Raw genomic sequence first — 21,791 nt, 5'->3', positions numbered from 1 at the left:
CACATTGTTGCCTCTGGAGTCTCTCAAGGAGAAGTCTCACAGCACCAGGTTAAAGTCCAACGGGTTTATTTGATAGCAAATACCATTAGCTTTCGGAGCACTGCTCCTTCGTCAGATGGAGTGGAAATGTGCTCTCAAACAGTGCACAGAGACACAACATCAAGTTACAGAATACTGATTAGAATGTGAATCCCTACAGCCAGCCAGATCTTAAAGGTACAGACAATGTGGGTGGAGGGAGCATTAAACACAGGTTAAAGAGATAAAAGACATCTCTTTAACCTGTGTTTAATGCTCCCTCCACCCACATTGTCTGTACCTTTAAGACCTGGCTGGCTTTAGGGATTCGCATTCTAATCAGTATTCTGTAACTTGATGTTGTGTCGCTGTGCACTGTTTGAGAGCACATTTCCACTCCATCTGACGAAGGAGCAGCGCTCCGAAAGCTTATGGTATTTGCTACCAAATAAACCTGTTGGACTTTAACCTGGTGTTGTGAGACTTCTTCCTGTGTTCACCCCAGTCCAACGCCAGCATCTCCACATCATGTCTCTCATGGATCCAGCCTTCATGTCTGGCCCTCTTCAGTTATGTTACCCACTGGTGGCAGCATTGACCAGCTCCCCTATGCAATAATGCCAATACCCCTTGCCACCACCTCTCTTGACTGTTTAATGTCTCTGAGCAGTCAGACATCTTTCCTGAAAACTCAGGGCCAAATCCCTAAGCTCTCCTCCGTCCCCCGTACACACAGCCAAAATGCCAGGCTGGCAGCAGCTAGAAATAGCCCAGTTGCCTGGGGGTGCCACTTACCCTGGCTGCACCTTGCCACTGGGCCATGTCTCAGAGGCAGGGTGGGGAGAGGGGAATGGCAGGAGCAGCCACATACTGCGGTGTAGAGGGGCTCCACCTCACCGGCACAATGGTGGCAGGGCCACAAGATCTGTTTTATTTTCTGAATATTAAAAACTGGCAAGAGCGGGTACCTCCATCTTTCTTGCACTCTCCGGCAGCTTGCTGCTGCTCTGAAGCTAGAAGGCCTCTCACCGTCCAGCTTCGAGAGCCTGCATTCTTTTTATTCATTCGTGGGACATGGGCACCGCTGGCTGGGCCAGCATTTATTGCCCATCTCTAGTTGCCCGAGGACAGTTGAGAGTCAACCACATTACGGGTGGCTCTGGTATTTTAAAATGGCAGGGAACCTGCCGGGGGCACTAAGGTAAATAGAACCACCCCAGGGAGAGTGTGGGGGAGGTGGAGGGACATGCCTGGGCAGTGTCCTGGCACTTACCATGGAACCCACTGCCACAGGTGGGGCGGCACGGTAGCACAGTGGTTAGCACTGCTGCTTCACAGCTCCAGGGACGTGGGTTCGATTCCCGGCTCGGGTCACTGTCTGTGTGGAGTTTGCACATTCTCCTCGTGTCTGCGTGGGTTTCCTCCGGGTGCCCCGGTTTCCTCCCACAGTCCAAAGATGTGCAGGTTAGGTTGATTGGCCATGCTAAAATTGCCCCTTAGTGTCCTGAGATGTGTAGGTTAGAGGGATTAGCAGGTAAAATATGTAGGGATATGGGAGTAGGGCCTGGGTGGGATTGTGGTCGGTGCAGACTCGATGGACCGAATGGCCTCTTCCTGCACTGTCGGGTTTCTATGATTCAGTGGCATTGCCATGGGCCTGTGCTGGGACAGGTCCTCTGGGGGGCCGCATTGTGGGAGGGGGGCTTCCCCTTGTGTGTGAAGACGGAGGGGAATGGGTTTATTCACTCGTGGGACATGGGCGTCGCTGGCTGGCCAGCATTTATTGCCCATCCCAAGTTGCCCGAGGGCAGTTGAGAGTCAACCACATTGCTGTGGCTCTGGAATCACATGTAGGCCAGACCGGGTAAGGACGGCAGATTTTCTTCCCTAAAGGACATTCGTGAACCAGATGGGTTTTTCCAACAATCGGCAACAGTTTCATGGTCATCAGCAGATTTTTAAATCCAGATTTTTTTTTATTGCATTCCAATCGCACCACCTGCCGTGGTGGGATTCGAACCCGGGTCCCCAGAACATTAGCTGAGTTGCTGGATTAATAGTCTAGCGATAATACCACTGGGCCATTGCCTCTCCGTTGCCCCGATGCTTGTTGGGGAGGAATGGAGGGGGCCCAAGGGGCGCAGGGAGGCGGGGAGGGGCTCCTCCATGTCCATGGCTGAGTAGCGGGGGAGTTTATTTCAAATACCGATCGGGGCGCCCTTTAAAGATGGAGTCAACGTTGCTCACTGTACCAGGCCCTGTCCCGTCAGAGTGACGGTGCAATGTATATCCGCAGATTCCCTCTGCGCCGCGTGTCGGAGAACCTGGCGAGGAAAATGAGTTGAGTATCACCGGTTTTCCCGCTGAAACTCCGGAAAAAATATGGGAAGATTCCACGCTGTGTCTTCAGTCGGCCGAGAGCTAGGCTCTGTTAATTCCCTCCCTGCATATCAATGCCACTCTCGCTCTTTCAGACCCTTCATCAAAAATTACTTCTTTATTTAAGCTTTCATTTGGCTTCACATCCATTTTATCCTTTCTGCCTCTGCGAAACACCTCAGGACATTTTTCTGTATTAGAGAAATGATGACATTACAAGTTGTTATTGATTAAATCTGGATGCATATGGCTATGTCAGTTACATTATTTAAGCTAAAACGATTACACAGCGGGATAATAAAAAAAAAGGCATCCCCTGAAAAATGCACAGCTTCGCGGTAAAGAAATATTTACTGTCATTTTGGAATCTTAGCAAAAAGAATTGAAGGTGGATAAGGGTCCGGGGGAAACACCCTTCACAAAGTCACAGGGTAATTACAGAAGAGAGAGGCCATTCAGCCCATTTTAATTTAACATTCAGAGAGCATCTACAACATCCAAGTCTTTCTTCAAGATTTCAGGATTTTGGCTCCCGGTGTTTTGTGCGGAAGCCAATTCCACGCGATAATTTCTCTCCCGCGAAGCAATTTCTTTGATTTCATTCCAAAGATGGCCCCTTGCTATTTTCAACTAATGCTCCTTAATGCTACTCCCACAGTATTAATTTAAAGGACTATGCTACAACGGCCTTTTAGGGTCATAGAGTCATACAGGTTTACAGCATGGAAACAGGCTCTTCGGCCCAACTTGTCCATGCTGCCCAATTTTTACCACTAAGCTAGTCCCAATTGCCTCTGTTTGGCCCATATCCCTCTGTGCCCATCTTACCCATGTGACTGTCTGAATGCTTTTTTAAAGACAAAATTGTACCTGCCTGTTCTGTTGCCTCTGGCAGTCCGTCCTTTGTATGTCCTTAACAATCTTTTTGAGGTCACCTTTCAAATGTGTTCGTTTCGTGGTGTGGAGCCTCTACATTTCTCGAGTTTGGCCTCATATCTCAAGAGCCCTGACGCTCAGAATTAGCCTGAAGCCCTTCACTGCAATGTCCCCAGCGCCTACCTCGGATATCAAACGCACGAATCAGGAGCAGGCCACTCGGCCCCTTCAGCCTGCTCTGCTATTCAGTAAGATCATGGCTGATTGTAATCTCAACCTGCCGACCCCACTCACCCCCCCATAACCTTCCACTCCGCTCCCCACCTCCCTTTAATCTAGCTCTGCTTAAAATAATATTCCAAGGTTAGAACAAGTCTGTCGTGCGGATGGAGGCCATTTAGCCTAACTGACCATAAGGTATAGGAGCAGAATTAAGCCATTCAGCTCATCGAGTCTACTCCACTGTTCGATCATGAGTGTTATGTTTCTCAATTCCATTCTCCCGCCTTTTTCCCATAATCTTTGATCCCCTTACCAAACAAGACCAAAGAACAGTGCAACACAGGAACTGGCCCTTCGGCCCTCCAAGCCTGTGCCGATCACGTTGTCCTATCTAGACCAACCGCTTGTATCCCTCTATTCCCCGTCTGTTCATGTGTCTATCCCGATAAGTCTTAAATGTTGCTAACGTGTCTGCCTCAACCACCTCCTCACTTGGCAGTGCCTTCCAGGCCCCCACCACCCACTGTGTAAAAAAAACTTCCTCCGCACATCTCCACTGAACCTTTCCACCCTCATCCTGAACTTTTGCCCCCTTGCAATTGTCACTCCTGCCCTGGGAAAAAGCTTCCAACTGTTCGCCCTATCCATGCCCCTCATAATTTTATAAACTCTCGTCTCTCAGTCTCCGTCTTTCCAGGGAGAACAATCCCAGTTTATTCAATCTCTCCTCATAGCCAATACCAGGCAACATCCTGGTAAACCTTTTCCGTACTCTCTCCAAAGCCTCCATCTCTGTCCTAAATACACTCAATGACCTGGCCTTTTTGACCTGGCCTCTGTGACAATGAATTCCACAGATGGCATTTGTGTCACACTAGTCTCCTCCCACGACCCCTCATCGAACCCAATCAGTATATCCTTCCAGTCCATTTCCCCCTCATCTGTTTACTGGTTCCCCTTCAGTGCGTTGATGATATTTTGTCCAATTATTCTTTTTGGTGACATATTCCACATTCCCCTCACTCTTGCAATGTTTTCTGAATTCTCTATTGCGTTTATTAATGATTTTCTTATAATTATGAGTCCATTTTGCGATCTCCCCAAAGAAATAGAAACATTTTCTTGATGTCCGCCCCATCACCTATATGCAAGTCCAGATCCCTACGTTCCTCGACCCTATGTAGACTATAATATCAATGCAGGATGTGGTCCTTTTATTCTTCCTCTCAAAATATACCCTCTCACCCTTGTATTTACTAATTACACATGTCCCGTTGACAGCACAGTGGTTAGCACTGCTGCCTCACAGCGCCAGGGACCCGGGTTCAATTCCAGCCTCGGGTCACTGCCTGTGAGGAGTTTGCACATTCTCCCCGTGTCTGCGTGGGTTTCCTCCAGGTGCTCTGGCTTCCTCCCACAGTCCAAAGATGTGTAGGTTAGGTGGATTGACCATGCTAAATTGCCCCTAAATGTCTCAAGATGTGTAGGTTGGATAGATTAATTGCGGGAAATGTGTGGGGTTGCAGGGACAGGGTGGGGCAGAGGGCAATGGGTGGGATGCTTTCGGAGAGTCGGTGCAGACTGGGTGGGCCGAATGGCCTTTTCTGCACTGTAGGGATTCCATGATTCTTGTAAGCTTATTCATACTCTCTTGTATTTTGTCACATTTTTTTCTCTAACGGTAACTGCAACCCCAATTTGGTGACATTCTCAAATTGTGAAGTTACTCTTCCAATTCCAGAGTCCAAATGTTAATGTAACTGATCTTCGTGGAGTGCCGGTTCCCTCCCTTTGAACCCGCACCACCTTCCTCTCTGCTTCCCGCCGGGTTGCTATACATTCTGCTACTTGTCGCCAGACTCCGCAAGCTCCCATCATACCGATGAATCTATCCTGTGATGTCTTATTAACATCCCTTTGAAATTCTGCAGAAATTGAATCCTAAATGCATCTCTCTCCTTTTATAGGCACTGAGAACTAGATGTAATAGTCAAAGCACAACGTGACCAGATCATTATGTGTGCTTTGATCATTTTCTTCTCCGACTTGTATTTTGCTATTTTGGCAATGTACTGCAATGTTCCATCGGTTTAGCTGATGGTTGTACAGCATTGATTTGGACGTGCTTAGCACCAGATCTCTTTCAGCTTCATCCTTACCCATTTCAACAAGACTGCAACAACATGCTCTGTATTTCTCCTATCTCTTGGTGGCAGGGTGGCACAGCGGTTGGCACTGGCTGCCTCACAGCGCCAGGGACACAGGTTCGATTCCGGCCTCGGATCACTGTCTGCGCGGAGTTTGCACGTTCTCCCCGTGTCTGCGTGGGTTTCCGTCGGGTGCTCCGGTTTCCTCCCACAGTCCAAAGATGTGTGGGTTAGGTGGATTGACCATGCTAAATTGTCCCTTAATGTCAGGGGGATTAGCTAGGGTAAATATGTGGGGTTACGGGGATAAGGCCTGGGTGGGATGATTGTCGGTGCAGGCTCGATGGGCCAAAAGGCCTCCTTCTGCAGTGTAGGGATTCTATGATTCTTTGAACTTTACGCTTGCCTACCTTAAACTCCATTTGCTGTTCTTTAGGCCCCTCGCATATTTTATCCAATTCACTTTTGGCTTTTTCGTGCTGTCGCTACTGATTTCACAGCGTTGGCCAATTTGGTGGAAGCCACAAATCTAAATAAATTATGTACCTGCCTCTTAATCTTTTCAGCATTTTTGACTCCTAAATCATGCTGGAGTTTGTCATTCTATGGCCATCAGGCGTGCCATAACTTCCATCTCTCGGACATTTTCTTGTTTTATTCCTTCATGGGATGTAGGTGTCCTGGCAAGGCCAGCATTTGATACCCATCCCTAATTCCCCCTTGAACGGAGTGGCTTGCTCAGCCATTTCACTTCAGACCCACTGCAATGTGGTTGACTCGTGAGTATTTGTATGCCAAACCGGGCAAGGATGGCAGATTTCCTTCCCTAAAGGACGTTATTGAACCAGATGGATCTTTAGTACAATCGATAATATTTTCATGGTCAAAGAAACATAGATACATAGGAACTAGAAGCAGGAGGAGGCCATTTGGCCCTTCGAGCCTGCTCCCCATTCATTTGATCATGACTGATCATCAAATTCAATATCCTGATCCCCCTTCCCCCCCATATCCCTTGATCCCTTTAGCCCCAAGAGCTATAACTAATTTCTTATTGAAATCACACAATGTTTTGGCCTGAACTACATTCTGTGGTAGTGAATTCCACGCATTCACCACCCTCTGGGTGAAGAAATTTCTCCTCACCTCAGTTCTAAAAGGTTTACCCCTTATCCTCAAACTATGACCCCTAGTTCTGGACTCCCCTGCCATCAGGAACATTCTTTCTGAATCTACCCTGTTTAACTCTGTTAGAATTTTATAAGTTTCTACGAGATCCCCTCTCACTCTTCTAGGCTCAAGGTGAGAGGGGAGAGGTATAACTCAGATATCAGTGGGACGTTTTTTACACAGAGAGTGGTGGGGGCCTGGAATGCGCTGCCAAGTAGGGTGGTGGAGGCAGACACGCTGGCATCGTTTAAGACTTACCTGGATAGTCACATGAGCAGTCTGGGAATGGAGGGATACAAAGTTGGACCAATAAGCGGCACAGGCTTGGAGGGCCGAAGGGCCTGTTTCCTGTGCTGTACTATTCTTTGTTCTATGTTCTATGCTCAATAGGGTCTTTTAAGAGACTCCTGGATGAGTACATGGAGCTTAATAGGATGGAGGGTTATAGGTAGGTCTAGAAGGTAGGGATGTGTTCTGCACAACTTGTGGGCCGAAGGGCCTGTTTGTGCTGTAGTTTTTCTATGTTCTATGTTCTATGTTCTTTGTTCTTTGTTCTAAACTCCAGTGAATACAATCCAAACCGACTTAGTCTCTCCTCACATGACAGACGTGCCATCCCAGGAATCAGCCTGGTAAACCTTTGCTGTGCTCCCTCTATCGCAAGGTCGCCATCAGCTAGCTTTTAATTTCAGATTTTATTAATTGAATTCAATTAATAAAATTCCACCAGCTGCCATGGTAGGATTTGAACCCATGTCCCGAGAGCATTAGTCTGGGCCTCTGAATTACTGGTCCAATGAGATTACTAGTACTCCACCATCTCTCCCTGATCTGGGTCACTAACAAAAGGCAGATCCAAATGAACATTGCCTCGCTTGGCTTCCTTGACACACTGGGTGAAGAAGCAATTATGCACGACTTCTACCAACACTGACTGTGACTCACCTTGGGTTTTCCCAGTTTACATTAGGTCAGTTTAAAGAAGGAAAGAACGTGCATTTAAATAGCGCCCGTTGTCATCTCAGGGTGTCCTGAAGCATTTTACCGCCAATTGAGTACTACTGAAGTGTAATTGGGGCTGGCTGATTATGAAGAGATGGCAAGTGGAGAGGTTGAGGCAAATGGCATATTTGCCTTTGACTGGAATCTGGATTGAACACATGAGAGGGCAAGGAAATGAAGGATAAGTTGATGGGCTGAGATGAAGTAGAATGGGAGGCGTCGTGGGTGCAGCGTGAAGAGTAGAATGGACCAGATGAGCGGAATGGCCTCTTTTCTTAATGTGATTCTGTGTAATGTGTGTGATTTTATCTCTCTTTTGGCACTGCACTGTTGTCTTAGTCCTTCAGCTGCCTTTCTCAACTTTGTAAAACCTAGCCTGACAACAGGAAAGATCTAAATTAAATAACGATCCTAATGAAAATGTTTTATCACAGCTTGATTTAATTTTTATAATTAGCCCTGAAGCAACGACCTGAAGTTTATTTGTTAGTGTTACAAGTAGGCTTACAATAACACTGCAATGAAGTTACTGTGAAAATCCCCTAGTCGCCACAGTCTGGCACTTGTTCGGGTACACTGAGGGAGAATTTAGCATGGCCAATGCACCTAACCAGCATGTCATTCGGACTGTGGAAGGAAACCAGAGCATCCAGAGCAAACCTATGCAGACATGGGGAGAACATGCAAACTCCACATAACAACGACCCAAACCGGGAATTGAACCCGGGTCCCTGGCGCTGTGAGGCAGCAGTGCTAACCACTGTGCTACCATGCCGTCCAATTTAAAGATGAAACTACTCCACCTTTCAGCTAAAATCACAGCGCAGGAAAAGCCATTCGAGTCTGCACCGACAATATCTACCACTAAAGCCGCGCTAATCCCATTTTGCTGCACTTGTCCCATACCCTCGAATGCTATGATATTTCAAGTGCTCATCCAAATATATTTTTTAAAGGTTGTAAGGTTTCCAGCCTCCACTACCTTCCACAGGCAGTGCATTACAGATTCTTACCACCCTTGGAGTAAAAAAGTTTTTCTCAAATCCCCTCTGAATACTGCCTCTTACCCTAAAACTATGCCCCCTCGCGATTAACCCCTCAACCAAGGGGGAACAGCTGCTCACTACTCACTCTGTCCATACCCTTCCATAATCTTATACACCTCAATCATGTCCCCCCTCAGCCTTCTCTGCTCCAAAAACAACAATCCAAGCCTATCCAGTCTCTCCTTATAGCTCAAACGCTCTATCCCAGGCAACATCCTGGTGAGTCTCCTCTGGACCCCCTCTCGTGCTATCACATCTTCCCTATAGTGAGTTTGGAGGTTATTGACAATTTGAAGTAACATTGTTCTCCTTGTTTTTTTTTGGATTTCAGGATATTTGACGGTGAATATTGAACCGATATCCCCCGTGGTGGCAGGCGATGCCGTCACTTTGAAGTGCAACTTCAAGACGGATGGAAGGCTGCGGGAGATAGTGTGGTACAAGGTAAGCCATCGACTGTGGCCTGGCACAGACCTCTTGTAGATTGGTGCTCGTGTGGGCTGGAATAGAATTCACACTTGGCGGATGTGCAACCCCATTTAAGGAGAGTTGTCCACATGTGACGTAGCAGTTGGGCAGTGTTTTATTTATTGGCATTCCTCATCAGGGATTCGATTCGGATCTCGCTGTATTTGTGCAGTGCTCATGGGTGGAGAGCTGGGCAGGCTGTATCCGAATTTCCATCACGCGGGGGGTGGGGTGGTTTGTTGTCACTGGACGGGTAATCCAGAGACCCACCATATCAGGTGATGAAATTTGAATTCAATATAAGGCTGGAATTAAGAATCTGCTGATGACCATGAAACTATTGCTTATTGTTGGAAAAACCATCTGGTTCACTATTTGATTTGATTTATTATTGTCACATGTATTAACATACAGTGAAAAGTATTGTTTCTTGCACGCTATGCAGACAAAGCATACCATTCATAGAGAAGGAAACGAGAGAGTGCAGAATGTAGTGTTACAGACATAGCTAGGGTGTAGAGAAAGATCAATTTAATGCGAGGTAGGTCCATTCAAACGTCTGACAGCAGCAGGGAAGAAGCTGTTCTTGAGTTGGTTGGTACCTGACCTCAGACTTTTGTATCTTTTTCCCAATGGAAGAAGGTGGAAGAGAGAATGTCCGGGGTGCGTGGGGTCCTTGATTATGCTGGCTGCTTTTCCGAGGCAGCGGGAAGTGTAGACAGAGTCAATGGATGGAAGGCTGGTTTGCGTGATGGATTGGGCTACATTCCCGACCTTTTGTAGTTCCTTGCGGTCTTGGGCAGAGCAGGAGCCATACCAAGCTGTGATACAACCAGAAAGAATGCTTTCTATGGTGCATCTGTAAAAGTTTGGTGAGAGTCGTAGCTGACATGCCTAATGTCCTTTAAGGAAGGAAATCTGCTGTGACTTACCTGGTCTGGCCTACATGTGACTCATGAGCCACAGCAATGTGGTTGACTCTCAACTGCCCTCCTAGGGCAACTAGGGATGAGCAATAAATGCTGGCCAGCCAGCAACGCCCATGTCCCACGAATGTGGCTGCAGACCCAGACGGGGCGACACGGTGGCACAGTGGTTAGCACTGCTGCCTCACAGCTCCAAGGACCGGGGTTCGATTCTGGCCTCAGGCCACTGTCTGTGCGGAGTTTGCACGTTCTCCCTGTGTCTGCATGGGTTTCGTCCGGGCGCTCTGGTTTCCAAAGATGTGAGGGTTAGGTTGATCAGCCGTGCTAACTTGACCCTAGTGTCAGGGGATTAGCAGGGGAAATATGTGAGGTTATGGGATTTGGGCCTGGGTGGGAGTGTAGTCGGTGCAGACTTGATGGGCCGAATGGCCTCCTTCTGTACTATAGGGATTCTATGACCCACAGCAATGTGGTTGACTCTCAGCAAGCCTCTCAGTTCAGGGGCAATGAGGGAAAATTGCTGGCCCAGCCAGTGACGCCCACATCTCTTGAATGAATAAAAAAGATAAATAAATTCCCATCATGTAAAGTTCTGCAGGCACATTCAATTAAAATAAATGATGCCTTTATTTCTCTGACTCACTGTATTAATAATCCCTTTGTATTCAGTATTGAAACCAGTTTCTACGAGCTGCTGTGGTCCTGGTGCTCACCATGGATCCAAATGCTCAGCACTGGCCATCTGCTTTTACTCTTGGCCTCCCCCCGCTACCCTGCCCCACCCCCCGCCACCGCATAGTTCCCTCCCTCCCACCCTGCCACTGATCGACCCCTGACAGGGTTCCCCCTCCCCTTCTACCCAGCAGAGTTTCCCCCTTCCCACCAACCCCAGCAGAGTTCCCTCCCTCCCTCCCACCTCTGTGGAATTCCTCCTTGTCTGCCCCCATCATAGTCCCATCCCACTCTGGTCCCATCCCCACTCTGGCTCTGCCCCCTTGACATTGCCCCTGGCACAGTAATGGTGCCCAGTGGGGGTAGTGCCAGTGTGCCAGGCAGGCAGTGCCAGGGTGCCAGGCTGGCACTGCCCTCAGGGCACTGCTCAGCCCTGCCCCAGACTACCCAGGGGTTTCAATAACCTCCGTTCCCCCAGTGAGGCCATCACATCTGGTCCCCATCGGTGGGAATCATATGTGATTCTCACTGGGGAAACTCTTGACGGGTGAGGTAGTTAAGGTAACTAAGCCAGGACGATATATTTTCACCGGCAAACAGTGCCGATACAATCGGGGGACACGACCTACCAGCGGTGAACCTGAATTTTCACCTCCCACCCGATCTTACGCCTCACCTCACTGAAAGTCGAGCAAAGGAGGTTGTAAGGGGGTGGCAGCACTGTGGCACAATGGTTATCACCGCTGCTTCATAGCGCCAGGGACCCGGGTTCGATTCCCGCCTTGGGTCACTGTCTGTGTGGAGTTTGCACATTCTCTCCGTGTCTGCGTGGGTTTCCTCCGGGGGTGCTCCTGTTTCCTCCTGCAGTCCAAAGATGTGCATGTTAGGTGGATTGGCCATGGTAAATTGCCCCTTAGTGTCAGGGGGGCTAGCTAGGGTAAATGCATCGGGTTATGGGGATGGGGTCTGGGTGGGATTGTGGTTGATGGGCTGAATGGTCTCCTTCTGCACTGTAGGATTCTATGATTCTATGTAAGATCACGTCTTGAATCATTCATCCAACAGAATGTAGTCAATGGCGAGGGGAACTCAATAAGGGAACGCAGTAAGGTGCACTCTGATGGTTGTAGAAGTATCATGACTGCTCTGCATAACTAATAGAGGGAGGGCCTCAAAGGGTCTTGCAGGACTCTGTGCTGATGCAGAATGAAACATTATCAGGCTCACATGGTTGGACTGACCTTTTATCAAACCCATCGCTCAGTGGGGCGTGATTGACAATCAGCTCATTGCTTTAACTTGTTGACAACGGTTCATCAAATACGCTGACAACTCATGCTTCTACATCAAGAGGCACAAATGGAGTCAAGAGCAAAGAACAGAGTTGTCTTTAAGAATAGTTCATGTGTCACGTTTAATGTGGTGGAAATGTTGTTCAGAAGTCAGGCCGCTCGATGCAGAGTGGGAAAAGGGAGCCAGGTTCGGGACCAGACGTGTGAGGTGTGGGACTGAGTGAAGAAGGCATATAACAAAACTATAGAATGGTTACAGCACTGAAGAAGGCCATTCGGCCTGTTGTGAATGTGCCGGCTCTCTGTAAGAGCGAGCCCCTGTCTTTTCCCATAGTAATAGTTCAGTCACCATGCACTGAACCAAATCATTTAATACAATTTGCTTTGTTCTTTTTTTGTCCCTCTTAAGCTGCCAAATTTGACTCCCCTCATTCACCAAGTGCCTGTTGCTAGGCATCAAATGTTGCAAGAATTCACAATTTTTTAAAAATTCATTCGTGGGACATAGCTGTTGCTGGCTGGCCAGCAGTTATTTGATTGGATTTGATTTGATTTATTATTGTCACATGTATTAACATACAGTGAAAAGTATTGTTTCTTGCGTGCTATACTGACAAAGCATACCGTTCATAGAGAAGAAAAGGAGAGGGTGCAGAATGTAGTGTTACAGTCATAGCTAGGGTGTAGAGAAAGATCAACTTAATACAAGGTAGGTTTATTCAAAGGTTTGATGGCAGCAGGGAAGAAGCTGTTCTTGAGTCGGTTGGTACGTGATCTCAGACTTTTGTATCTTTTTCCCGACGGAAGAAGGTGGAAGAGAGAATGTCCGGGCTGCGTGGGATCCTTCATTATGCTGGCTGCTTTCCCGAGGCAGCAAGAAGTGAAGATGGAATAAATGGGTGGAAGGCTGGTTTGAGTGATGGACTGGGCTTTGTTCATGACCCTTTGTATTTTCTTGTGGTCCTGGCCAGAGCAGGAGCTATACCAAGCTGTGATACAACCAGAAAGGATGCTTTCTATGGTGCATCTGTAAAAATTAGTGAGCGTTGTAGCGGACATGCCAAATTTCCTTAGCCTCCTGAGAAAGTTGTTGGGCTTTCTTAATGATAGTGTCGGCATGGGGGGGACCAGGACAGGTGGTTAGTGATCTGGACACCTAAAAACCTGAAGCTCTCGATCATTTCTCCCTCATCCCCGTTGATGTCGACAGGGACATGTTCTCCACTACACTTCCTGAAGTTGATGACTATCTCCTTCATTTTGTTGACATTGAGGGAGAGATTATTGGCGCTGCACCAGTTCACCAGATTCTCTATCTCATTCCTGTACTCCGTCTCATCATTGCTTGAGATCTATTGATTTATTGCCCATCCCGAGTTGCCCGAGGGCATTTGAGAGTCAACCACAATGCTGCGGCTCTGGGAGTCACATGTAGGCCAGGCCAGGGAAGGATGGCAGATTTCCTTCCCTAATGCACATCAAGTGAACCAGATGGGCTTATCCAACAATCGACATGGTCATCAGTAGAATCTTAATTCCAGATATTTTTTATTGAATTCAAATTCCGCCATCTGCTGTGGTGGGATTCGAACCCGGGTCCCCAGAACATTCGCTGAGTTTCTGGATGAGTAGTCTAGTGATAATACCACTAGGCCATCGCCTCCCCCTTCAGTGTTGTAACCATTCCATGGCATGTTTGGATCATACACCTGAGGAAAATAGTCACCAAAGGCAGAGATGGTTTGCTGCTTCTTCAGAAAACTGTGTCATGCCCATGGAAGAATGGGCCTCCAAAAAACTGATGTTACGCTGTCAGTTAAATTGTGTTTTAAAACTTCAGATGAATCGAAAAGTTTGGAGCTAAAACTTGGAGTGGGAACTGCTTTCTGATATCTTGTATCATAGAATCCCTACAGCACAGAAGGAGGCCACTCGGCCCATTGAGTCTGCACCAACCACAATCCCACCCAAGCCCTATTCCCGTAACCCCACACATTTACCCTGCTAATCCCCCTGACACTGCGGTCAATTTAGCATAGCCAATCAACCTAACCTGCATATCTTTGGACTGTGGGAGGAAACCGGAGCACCTGGAGGAAACCCACGCAGACACGAGGAGAACGTGCAAACTCCACACAGGCAGTCACCAAGGCCGGTATTGAACCTGGGTCCCTGGCGCTGTGAGGCAGCAGTGCTAACCACTGTCCCACCGTGCCGCCCCTTTAGAATCCCTACAGTGCAGAAGGAGGCCATTCGGCCCATCAAACCTGCACCGTCAACAATCCTACCCAGGCCTTATCCCTGGATCCCCATGTATCCCCTTGACTAAGGGGCAATTTAGCATGGCCAGTCGACCTAACCTGCACATTATAGATTCAGTCAACCCTATTAATCAGGCTTCGGTTTAGGAATCTCTCCTACCAAAGGAGCACATCCGGAGACAAAATTTGGTTCCTAGCATTAAATCCGAACTTGCTCTTTTATTCGCTCTTGGAACTTCCTTTTTTTCTCTGCTTCCTTCCTCTCCCTTCAAACTCCTGGTTAAATCTGTGGCCAGATAAAGTTAGAGAGACAAATATATAAAGCGGCGGCTGAATGGCATGCCACAAAACTTGTATGAGGAAGGGGAGTTAGGAGGTCCACTGTCTGAGGTGTCGTGAAGAAGAAAACTTTTCGAGTGCGAGATAGTCCGTCTGGTGTTCAATTCCGTGGAAACCATGCACATTGCAGTGTGGGAATCCAGACCATGAAAGAGGCAGTGAAAAATAACACTGCTGCTTTGCGCTGGAGACACTGATCAAGTTATAATTAGTTATTTTTAATTGGGGTCACGAGGAAGGTAATGCAATTTGCAGTGTGGTTTGATGCGATTAGTTCTGTGATCAATTTGGAGACATCACCAGAAATTTCTACTATTTATCTAACGTATGCAGAGCTGCAATATTCATGTAATGTCCTAAAACAGTCATTGATGCACAGATTATCTGCCGCTGCAGAAAAGGAAAATGGTCGGCAGAGGAATGGGACTCCGAGTTATCCGGGTACAGTGAGGCACAGGGAATTCACTCATAGATTGCGTTTTTTCTTTATATGATCTTGAGTTGCAGGCATCGCTGGAAAGCCGGCAATTATATCCCATCCCACTTTCAATAGAGGGTGCAAATGGACCCTCTCCTTGAACAGTTGCCATTCTCCTGATGATGGTGCTCCCATTACATTGCTGTTCACCTCTAAGTTAAAGTTGATATATTGGTGTCACAGTTAGGCTTACATTAACACTGCAATGAAGTTACTGTGAGAATCCCCTAGTCGCCACACTCTGGCGCCTGTTCGGGTTACACTGAGGGAGAATTTAGCACGGCCAATGCACCTAACCAGCACGTCTTTCAGACTGTGGGAGGAAACTGGAGCACCCGGAGGAAACCCACGCAGGCACGGGGAGAACGTGCAGACTCCACACAGACAGTGACCCGAGACGGGAATCGAACCAGGTCCCTGGCGCTGTGAGGCAGCAGTGTTAACCACTGTGCCACTGTGCCAATTAATCAGGCTTCAGTTTAGTAAACTCTCCTACCTAAGGATCACGAGCTGAGACAGAATTTGGTTCCCAGCATTAAATCTGAACCTTACCGTCGCCAGTTGTTGAGGTGCAGGTTAAAGATCTCATCCAGAGAACTATAGGGAATTGTGAAGGGGCCGGTGGCATAAGACCAGAAGCAAAGGGAACAGGAGTAGGACATTCATTCCTTCGAACCTGCTCTGCCATTTAATAAGACCATGGCTGGAGTCTAAACTCATAAGTTCACTTTCCTGCCTTATCTCCATAACCCTTAATTCCCCACTGATTAAAACCTATCGATCTCAGCATTGAAAATAGTCAAGGACGCGACCCCCACAGCTTCCTGGGGTAAAGGATTCCAAAGAGTCACTACTCTGAGAGAAGAAATTCTTCCCCAAATCCATCTTAAGTAAACACCTCCTTATTCTGTGACTATGTCCTCTGGTCCTACACTCTCCCATGAGTTGAAGCATCCTCCCAACGTTCATCCACTAAGGATCTTATATGTTTCAATGATATCACCTCTCATTGGGACGGCACGGTGGCACAGTGGTTAGCTCTGCTGCCTCACAGTGCTAGGGACCCGGGTTCAATCCCGGCCTCGGGTCACCGTCTGTGCGGAGTTTGCACATTCTCCCCGTGTCTGTGTGGGTTTCCTCCGGGTGCTCAGGTTTCCTCCCACAGTCCAAAGATGTGCAGGTTAGGTGGATTGGCCATTGCCCCTTAGTGTCAGGGGGACTAGCTAGGCTAAATGCATGGGGTTATGGGGATAGGGCCGGGGTGGGATTGTGGTTGGTGCCAACTCGATGGGCCGAATGGTCTCATTCCGTACTGTAGGGATTCGATGAACTCCAAGGAGTCCAGACCCAATCTGTTTAATCTTTCCTCATGTGACAGTCCCTCTATACCCGGGATCATCCTAGTAAACCTCCTCTGTGCTGCCTCCAGTGATAATATATCTTTCCTTAAATACGGGGACCAAAACTGTACACAGGATTCTAAATGTGGCCTCACTTGTACCTTGTACCATTACAACAACTTTACTTTTATACTCCTTGAAATAAAAGGCAGCATTCCATTTGCCTCCCCTATTACTTTCTGCGCCTGTCTGCTGGCTTTCTGGGTATCATGAACAAGGACCCCCCCCAGTCCCTTTCTGCTTTAGCATTCGGCAACCTCTCTCCATTGAAATAATAATCCACCTTCTCATTCTTCCTTCCAAAATGAACAATCTCACATTCTGCCACATTAAATTCCATTTGCCAATTTTGTGCCCACTCACTTAGCCCGTCAATATCTCTCTGTAAACTGCTTATATCCTCATTACGACCTGCCTTCCCTCCCACCTTTGTATCATCTGCAAATCTGGCCACAGTACACTCTGATCCTTCCTCCAAGCCATTAATATATATTGTAAAGAGTTGCGGTCCCAGCAAAGATCCCTGTGGCACTCCACTGGTTACTGCCCTCCAACCTGAGAGAGGCCTCTGTGTCATTACTCTTTGCTCCTTGTTAGTTAGCCAATCCTATATCCATGCAAAGTGCATCTGCACCTTGTCCTTGGGCCGGAGGAAGTCATAGAATCCCTACAGTGCAGAAAGAGGCCATTTGGCCCATCAAGTCACATATTAATGATCTGGAAGAAGGAATCTCTAAATTTGCAGATGATACAAAGTTGATGGGAGGGTGAGCTGTGAGGAGGAAGCAGAGATGGTTCAGCGTGATTTGAACAGGCTGAGTGTGTGGGCACATGCATGGCAGATGCAGTATAATGTGGATAAATGTGAGGTTACCCACTTTGGAAGCAATAATAGGAAGACAGATTATTACTTGAGTGGGTGTAAATTGAGAGAGGTGGATACTCAGCGAGACCTTGGTGTCCTCGTGCATCAGTCGCTGAAATTAAGCGCCCAGGTACAACAGGCAGTAAAGAAGGCAAATGGTATGTTGGCCTTCAGAGCGAGAGAATTTGAGTATAGGAATAGGGATGTTTTGCTGCAATTGTACAGGGTGCTGGTGAGGCCACGCCTGGAATATTGTGTGCAGTTTTGGTGTCCTTATCTAAGGAAGGATGTCTTTGCTATAGAGGGAGTACAGGGAAGGTTTACCAGGCTGATTCCTGGGATGGCAGGTCTGTCTTATGAGGAGAGACTAAGTCGATTAGGATTATATTCATTGGAGTTTAGAAGAGTGAGAGGGGATTTCATAGAAACTTATAAAATTCTAACAGGATTAGACAGGGTAGATTCAGGAAGAATGTTCCCAATGGCGGGGCAGTCTCGAACTTGGGGTCATAATTTGAGGATAAGGGGTAAACCTTTTAGGACTGAGGTGAGGAGAAATTTCTTCACCCAGAGGGTTGTGAATGTGTGGAATTCACTACCACAGAAAATAGTTGAGGCCAAAATGTTGTCTGATTTCAAGAAGGAATTAGATATAGCTATTGGGGCTAAAGGGATCAAGGGATATGGGGGGAAGGCAGGATCAGGATATTGAATTCGATGATCAGCCATGATCATAATGAATGGCGGAGCAGGCTCAAATGGCCAAATGGCCTACTCCTGCTTCTCGTTTCTATGTTTCTGACAGAGTATCTCACCCAGGCCCTCTCCCCGGTCCTATCCCTGCAACCCCATGCATTTACCATAGCTAATCTACACACCGTGGGACACTAAGGGGCAATTTAGCATGGCCAATCCACCTAACCTGCACATCTTTAGAGTGTGAGAGGAAACCAGAGCACCCGGAGGAAACCCCCGCAGACACGGGGAGAATGTGCAAACTCCACACAGTGACTCAAAGCTGGAATTGAACCCGGGTCCCTGGCACTGTGAGGCAGCAGTGCTAACCACTGTGCTATCGTGATTCTTCAACCTTGAAAGAGCGGAAATGGGAGAGAACCTTCGATGTATTTAAGATGGCAAGGTTAACCTGAGCTCTATTTTAAGTTAAATCACAGCTGTAGCATAAGGGAACATAGGTAGAGACTGGTAAAAGATTCATTCATGCCTGATCCCAGGAAGACATACTTCACAAAAATGATTAATACATGACATAGCCTCTGGGCTGATTCGAGTGAAGGAAAACATCTCTGGAGTCGTGCAAGAAGCAAGTAATTGAACATTTCCTGCAAAAGGATGGATTAGACAGGCGGCACAGTGGTTAGCACTGCTGCCTCACGCATCAGGGACCCAGGTTCGATTCCTGGCTTGAGTCACTGTCTGCACGGTGTCTACATGTTTTCCCTGTGTCCGCATGGGTTTCCTCCGGGTGCTCCGGTTTCCTCCCTCAGTCCGAAAGATGTGCTGGTTAGGTGAATTGGCCATGCTCAACTCTCACTCAGTGTACCCGAACTGGCGCCGGAGTGTGACAACTAGGGGATTTTTACAGTGACTTCATTGCAGTGTTAATGTAAGCTGACTTATGATCACTAATAAATAAATGTTAAAACTAGATGGACCAAAAGGCCTCTATTGTTTGTACTTCTCTCTCTCTCTCTCTCTCTCTCTGATCCCTAGGGACATATCCATTCCAAAATACTCCATAATGTTGCATGATCTTAGCAACACATGGTTAAGTAAAAGTGCTAAAGACATCACATTCGCCAGGAGACGGGGAGGCTTTTTTTGCTATATTGAATATCAGATTTGTGCGCATTACGTTGGAAGTTGAAAAATACAATAACAGGTAATTGAAAGAAGCAAGCACAGACCTTGCTGCATTTTGAACGGGATGGAATCATCAAGCTGCCTTCACTGCTCTAACAAAACGTAGATCAGTCTCTCCAGTTAAAAGATAACTGGCTCTCGCGGCTGCATTTTGTACCACTCAATTCTGAGTCTTTGCAGTGAAGAAGTGATTTGGCAACTCTGCTTGGGCGATTCTTTTCATTCATTCATGGCACATGGGCGTCACCGGCTAGGCCAGCATTTATTGCCCAGCCCTAGTTGTCCTTGAGAAGGTGGTGGTGAGCTGCCGCCTTGAATCGCTGCAGACCATGTTCTGTGGGTTGATCCACAACGCTGTTAGGGAGGGAATTCCAAGATTTTGACCCAGTAACTGCGAAGGAATGGCCGATATATTTCCAAATCAGGATGGTGAGTGTCCTGGAGGGAAACTTGCAGGTGATAGTGTTCTCATGTATCTGCTGCCCTTGTCTACCAACAAGGGTGAACAGTGGGAAGCTTTTTCCCAGGTCGGAGGTGACGATCATGAGGGGTCACGGGCTCAAGGTGAGAGGGGCGAGGTATAACTCAGATATCAGAGGGACGTTTTTTACACAGACGGTGGTGGGGGCCTGGAATGTGCTGCCAAGTAGGGTGGTGGAGGCAGACACGCTGGCATCGTTTAAGACTTACCTGGATAGTCACATGAGCAGTCTGGGAATGGAGGGATACAAATGAATGGTCTAGTTGGACCAATGAGCGGCTTGGAGGGCCGAAGGGCCTGTTTCCTGTGCTGTACTGTTCTTTATTCTTGTTTGTTTGTTCTTGTCCTTCCAGATGGAAGTGGTCATGGGTTTGGAAGGTGCTGTCTAAGGATCTTTAGTGAATTGCTGCAGTGCATCTTGTAGATGGTACACACTGCCGATACTGAGCGTCGGTGGTGGAGGGACTGGATGTTTGTGGATGTGGTGCCAATTAAGCGGGCTGCTTTGTCTTGGATGGTGTCAAGCTTCTCGAGTGTTGTTGGAGCTGCACCCATTAGGGCAAGTGAGGAGTATTCCATCACACTCCTGCTTGCTTCATGTTGGAAGATCAGCCAGGCTTCCGTTCCTGCCAGCAAATGCACACAGGTGGATTGTACATCAGGACGGGATCAGGCATCCAGAGTGATAAGCCATTTAGATGAATAGACAATTGGCACTTGTAGTTCTGACTTACAAGTGAAGCGAGTAACTATGGACAGCCTTCTCCAGTGGCATAATGTTGGCATCATTTTTATTCCGCCCATGGACAGGTGATGAGGTATTTGGTGGTAGCTGGTGGTCTATACTCCAGTAAAAGTCAATACCTTCAAGAGGTATTAAGGGAGGTCAGGGCATAGTGGTATTACTGCTAGACTATTAATCCAGAAACTCAGCTAATCTTCTAGGGACCCGGGTTCCAATCCTGCCACGGCAGATGGTGGAATTTGAATTCAATAGAAATAAATATCTGGAATTAAGAATCAACCGATGACCATGAAACTGTTGTCGATTGTCATTAAAACCCATCTGGTTCACTAATGTCCTTCAGGGAAGGAAATCTGCCGTCCTTACCTGGTTTGACTTGCATGTGACTCCAGAGCCACAGCAATGTGGGTGACTCTCAACTGCCCTCTGAAATGGCCAAGCAAGCCACTCATTTCAAGGGCAATAAAGATGGGCAATAAATGCTGGCCAACCAGCGATGCCCATGTCCAATGAATGAATAAAAAAAGAAGAAAATGGAATGGAGGACATTATTCATCCATTTAAGAAGAACAAGGTTTTGAGCTCTGCTGAAGTTTTAGAGTTTTTTTATTAGTCACAAGTAGGCTTACATTAACACTGCAGTGAAGTTACTGTGAAAATCCCCGAGTCGCCACACTCAGGCACCTGTTCGGGTACACTGAGGGAGAATTTAGCATGGCCAATGCATCTAACCAGCGCATCTTTCGGGTTGTGGGAGGAAACGGGAGCACCCGGAGAAAACCCTTGCAGACATGGGGAGAACGTGCAGACTCCGCACAGACAATGATCCAAGCCGGGAATTGAACCCGGGTCCCTGGCTCTGTGAGGTAGCAGTGCTAACCACTGTGCCCACCATGCCGCCCTGTGCTACACATACTGTATACCAGAAGGTTTCCACCCATCTGTGCCATACTGGATAAACTCAGCAGCTCTGGCATTATCTGTGGAGAGAGAAACTGAGTTAGGGTTTTGAATCCATTTGACTCTCCCTCAGAGCTGAAGAGGGAGAAATGTGATGAATTATATAGTTAGAGAGGGGGGTGGAGAAAGTGGAGCAGAATAGAAGGCCAGGAATAGCTCA

At 47.5% G+C, this 21,791-nt stretch overlaps 1 protein-coding gene across 1 annotated transcript in view; it reads left to right on the top strand.

Moving 5' to 3' along the window:
* The first annotated feature begins 570 nt into the window (after positions 1-570).
* Positions 571-21,791, top strand: part of LOC144509980 (immunoglobulin superfamily member 21-like) — a 338,186-nt gene continuing 316,965 nt past the window's right edge. Inside the window, exons 1-2 of the mRNA XM_078239053.1 lie at positions 571-632; positions 9,190-9,304. Of these exons, the coding sequence (XP_078095179.1) occupies positions 571-632; positions 9,190-9,304 (177 nt within the window). The remainder of the gene's footprint in view (positions 633-9,189; positions 9,305-21,791) is intronic.

Source organism: Mustelus asterias, chromosome 22, assembly GCF_964213995.1.
Source record: "Mustelus asterias chromosome 22, sMusAst1.hap1.1, whole genome shotgun sequence".
Classification (NCBI taxonomy): Eukaryota; Metazoa; Chordata; class Chondrichthyes; order Carcharhiniformes; family Triakidae; genus Mustelus; species Mustelus asterias.
The sequence above is the reverse complement of the archived record's forward strand: the minus strand, read 5'-3'. Positions and strand labels throughout refer to the sequence as shown.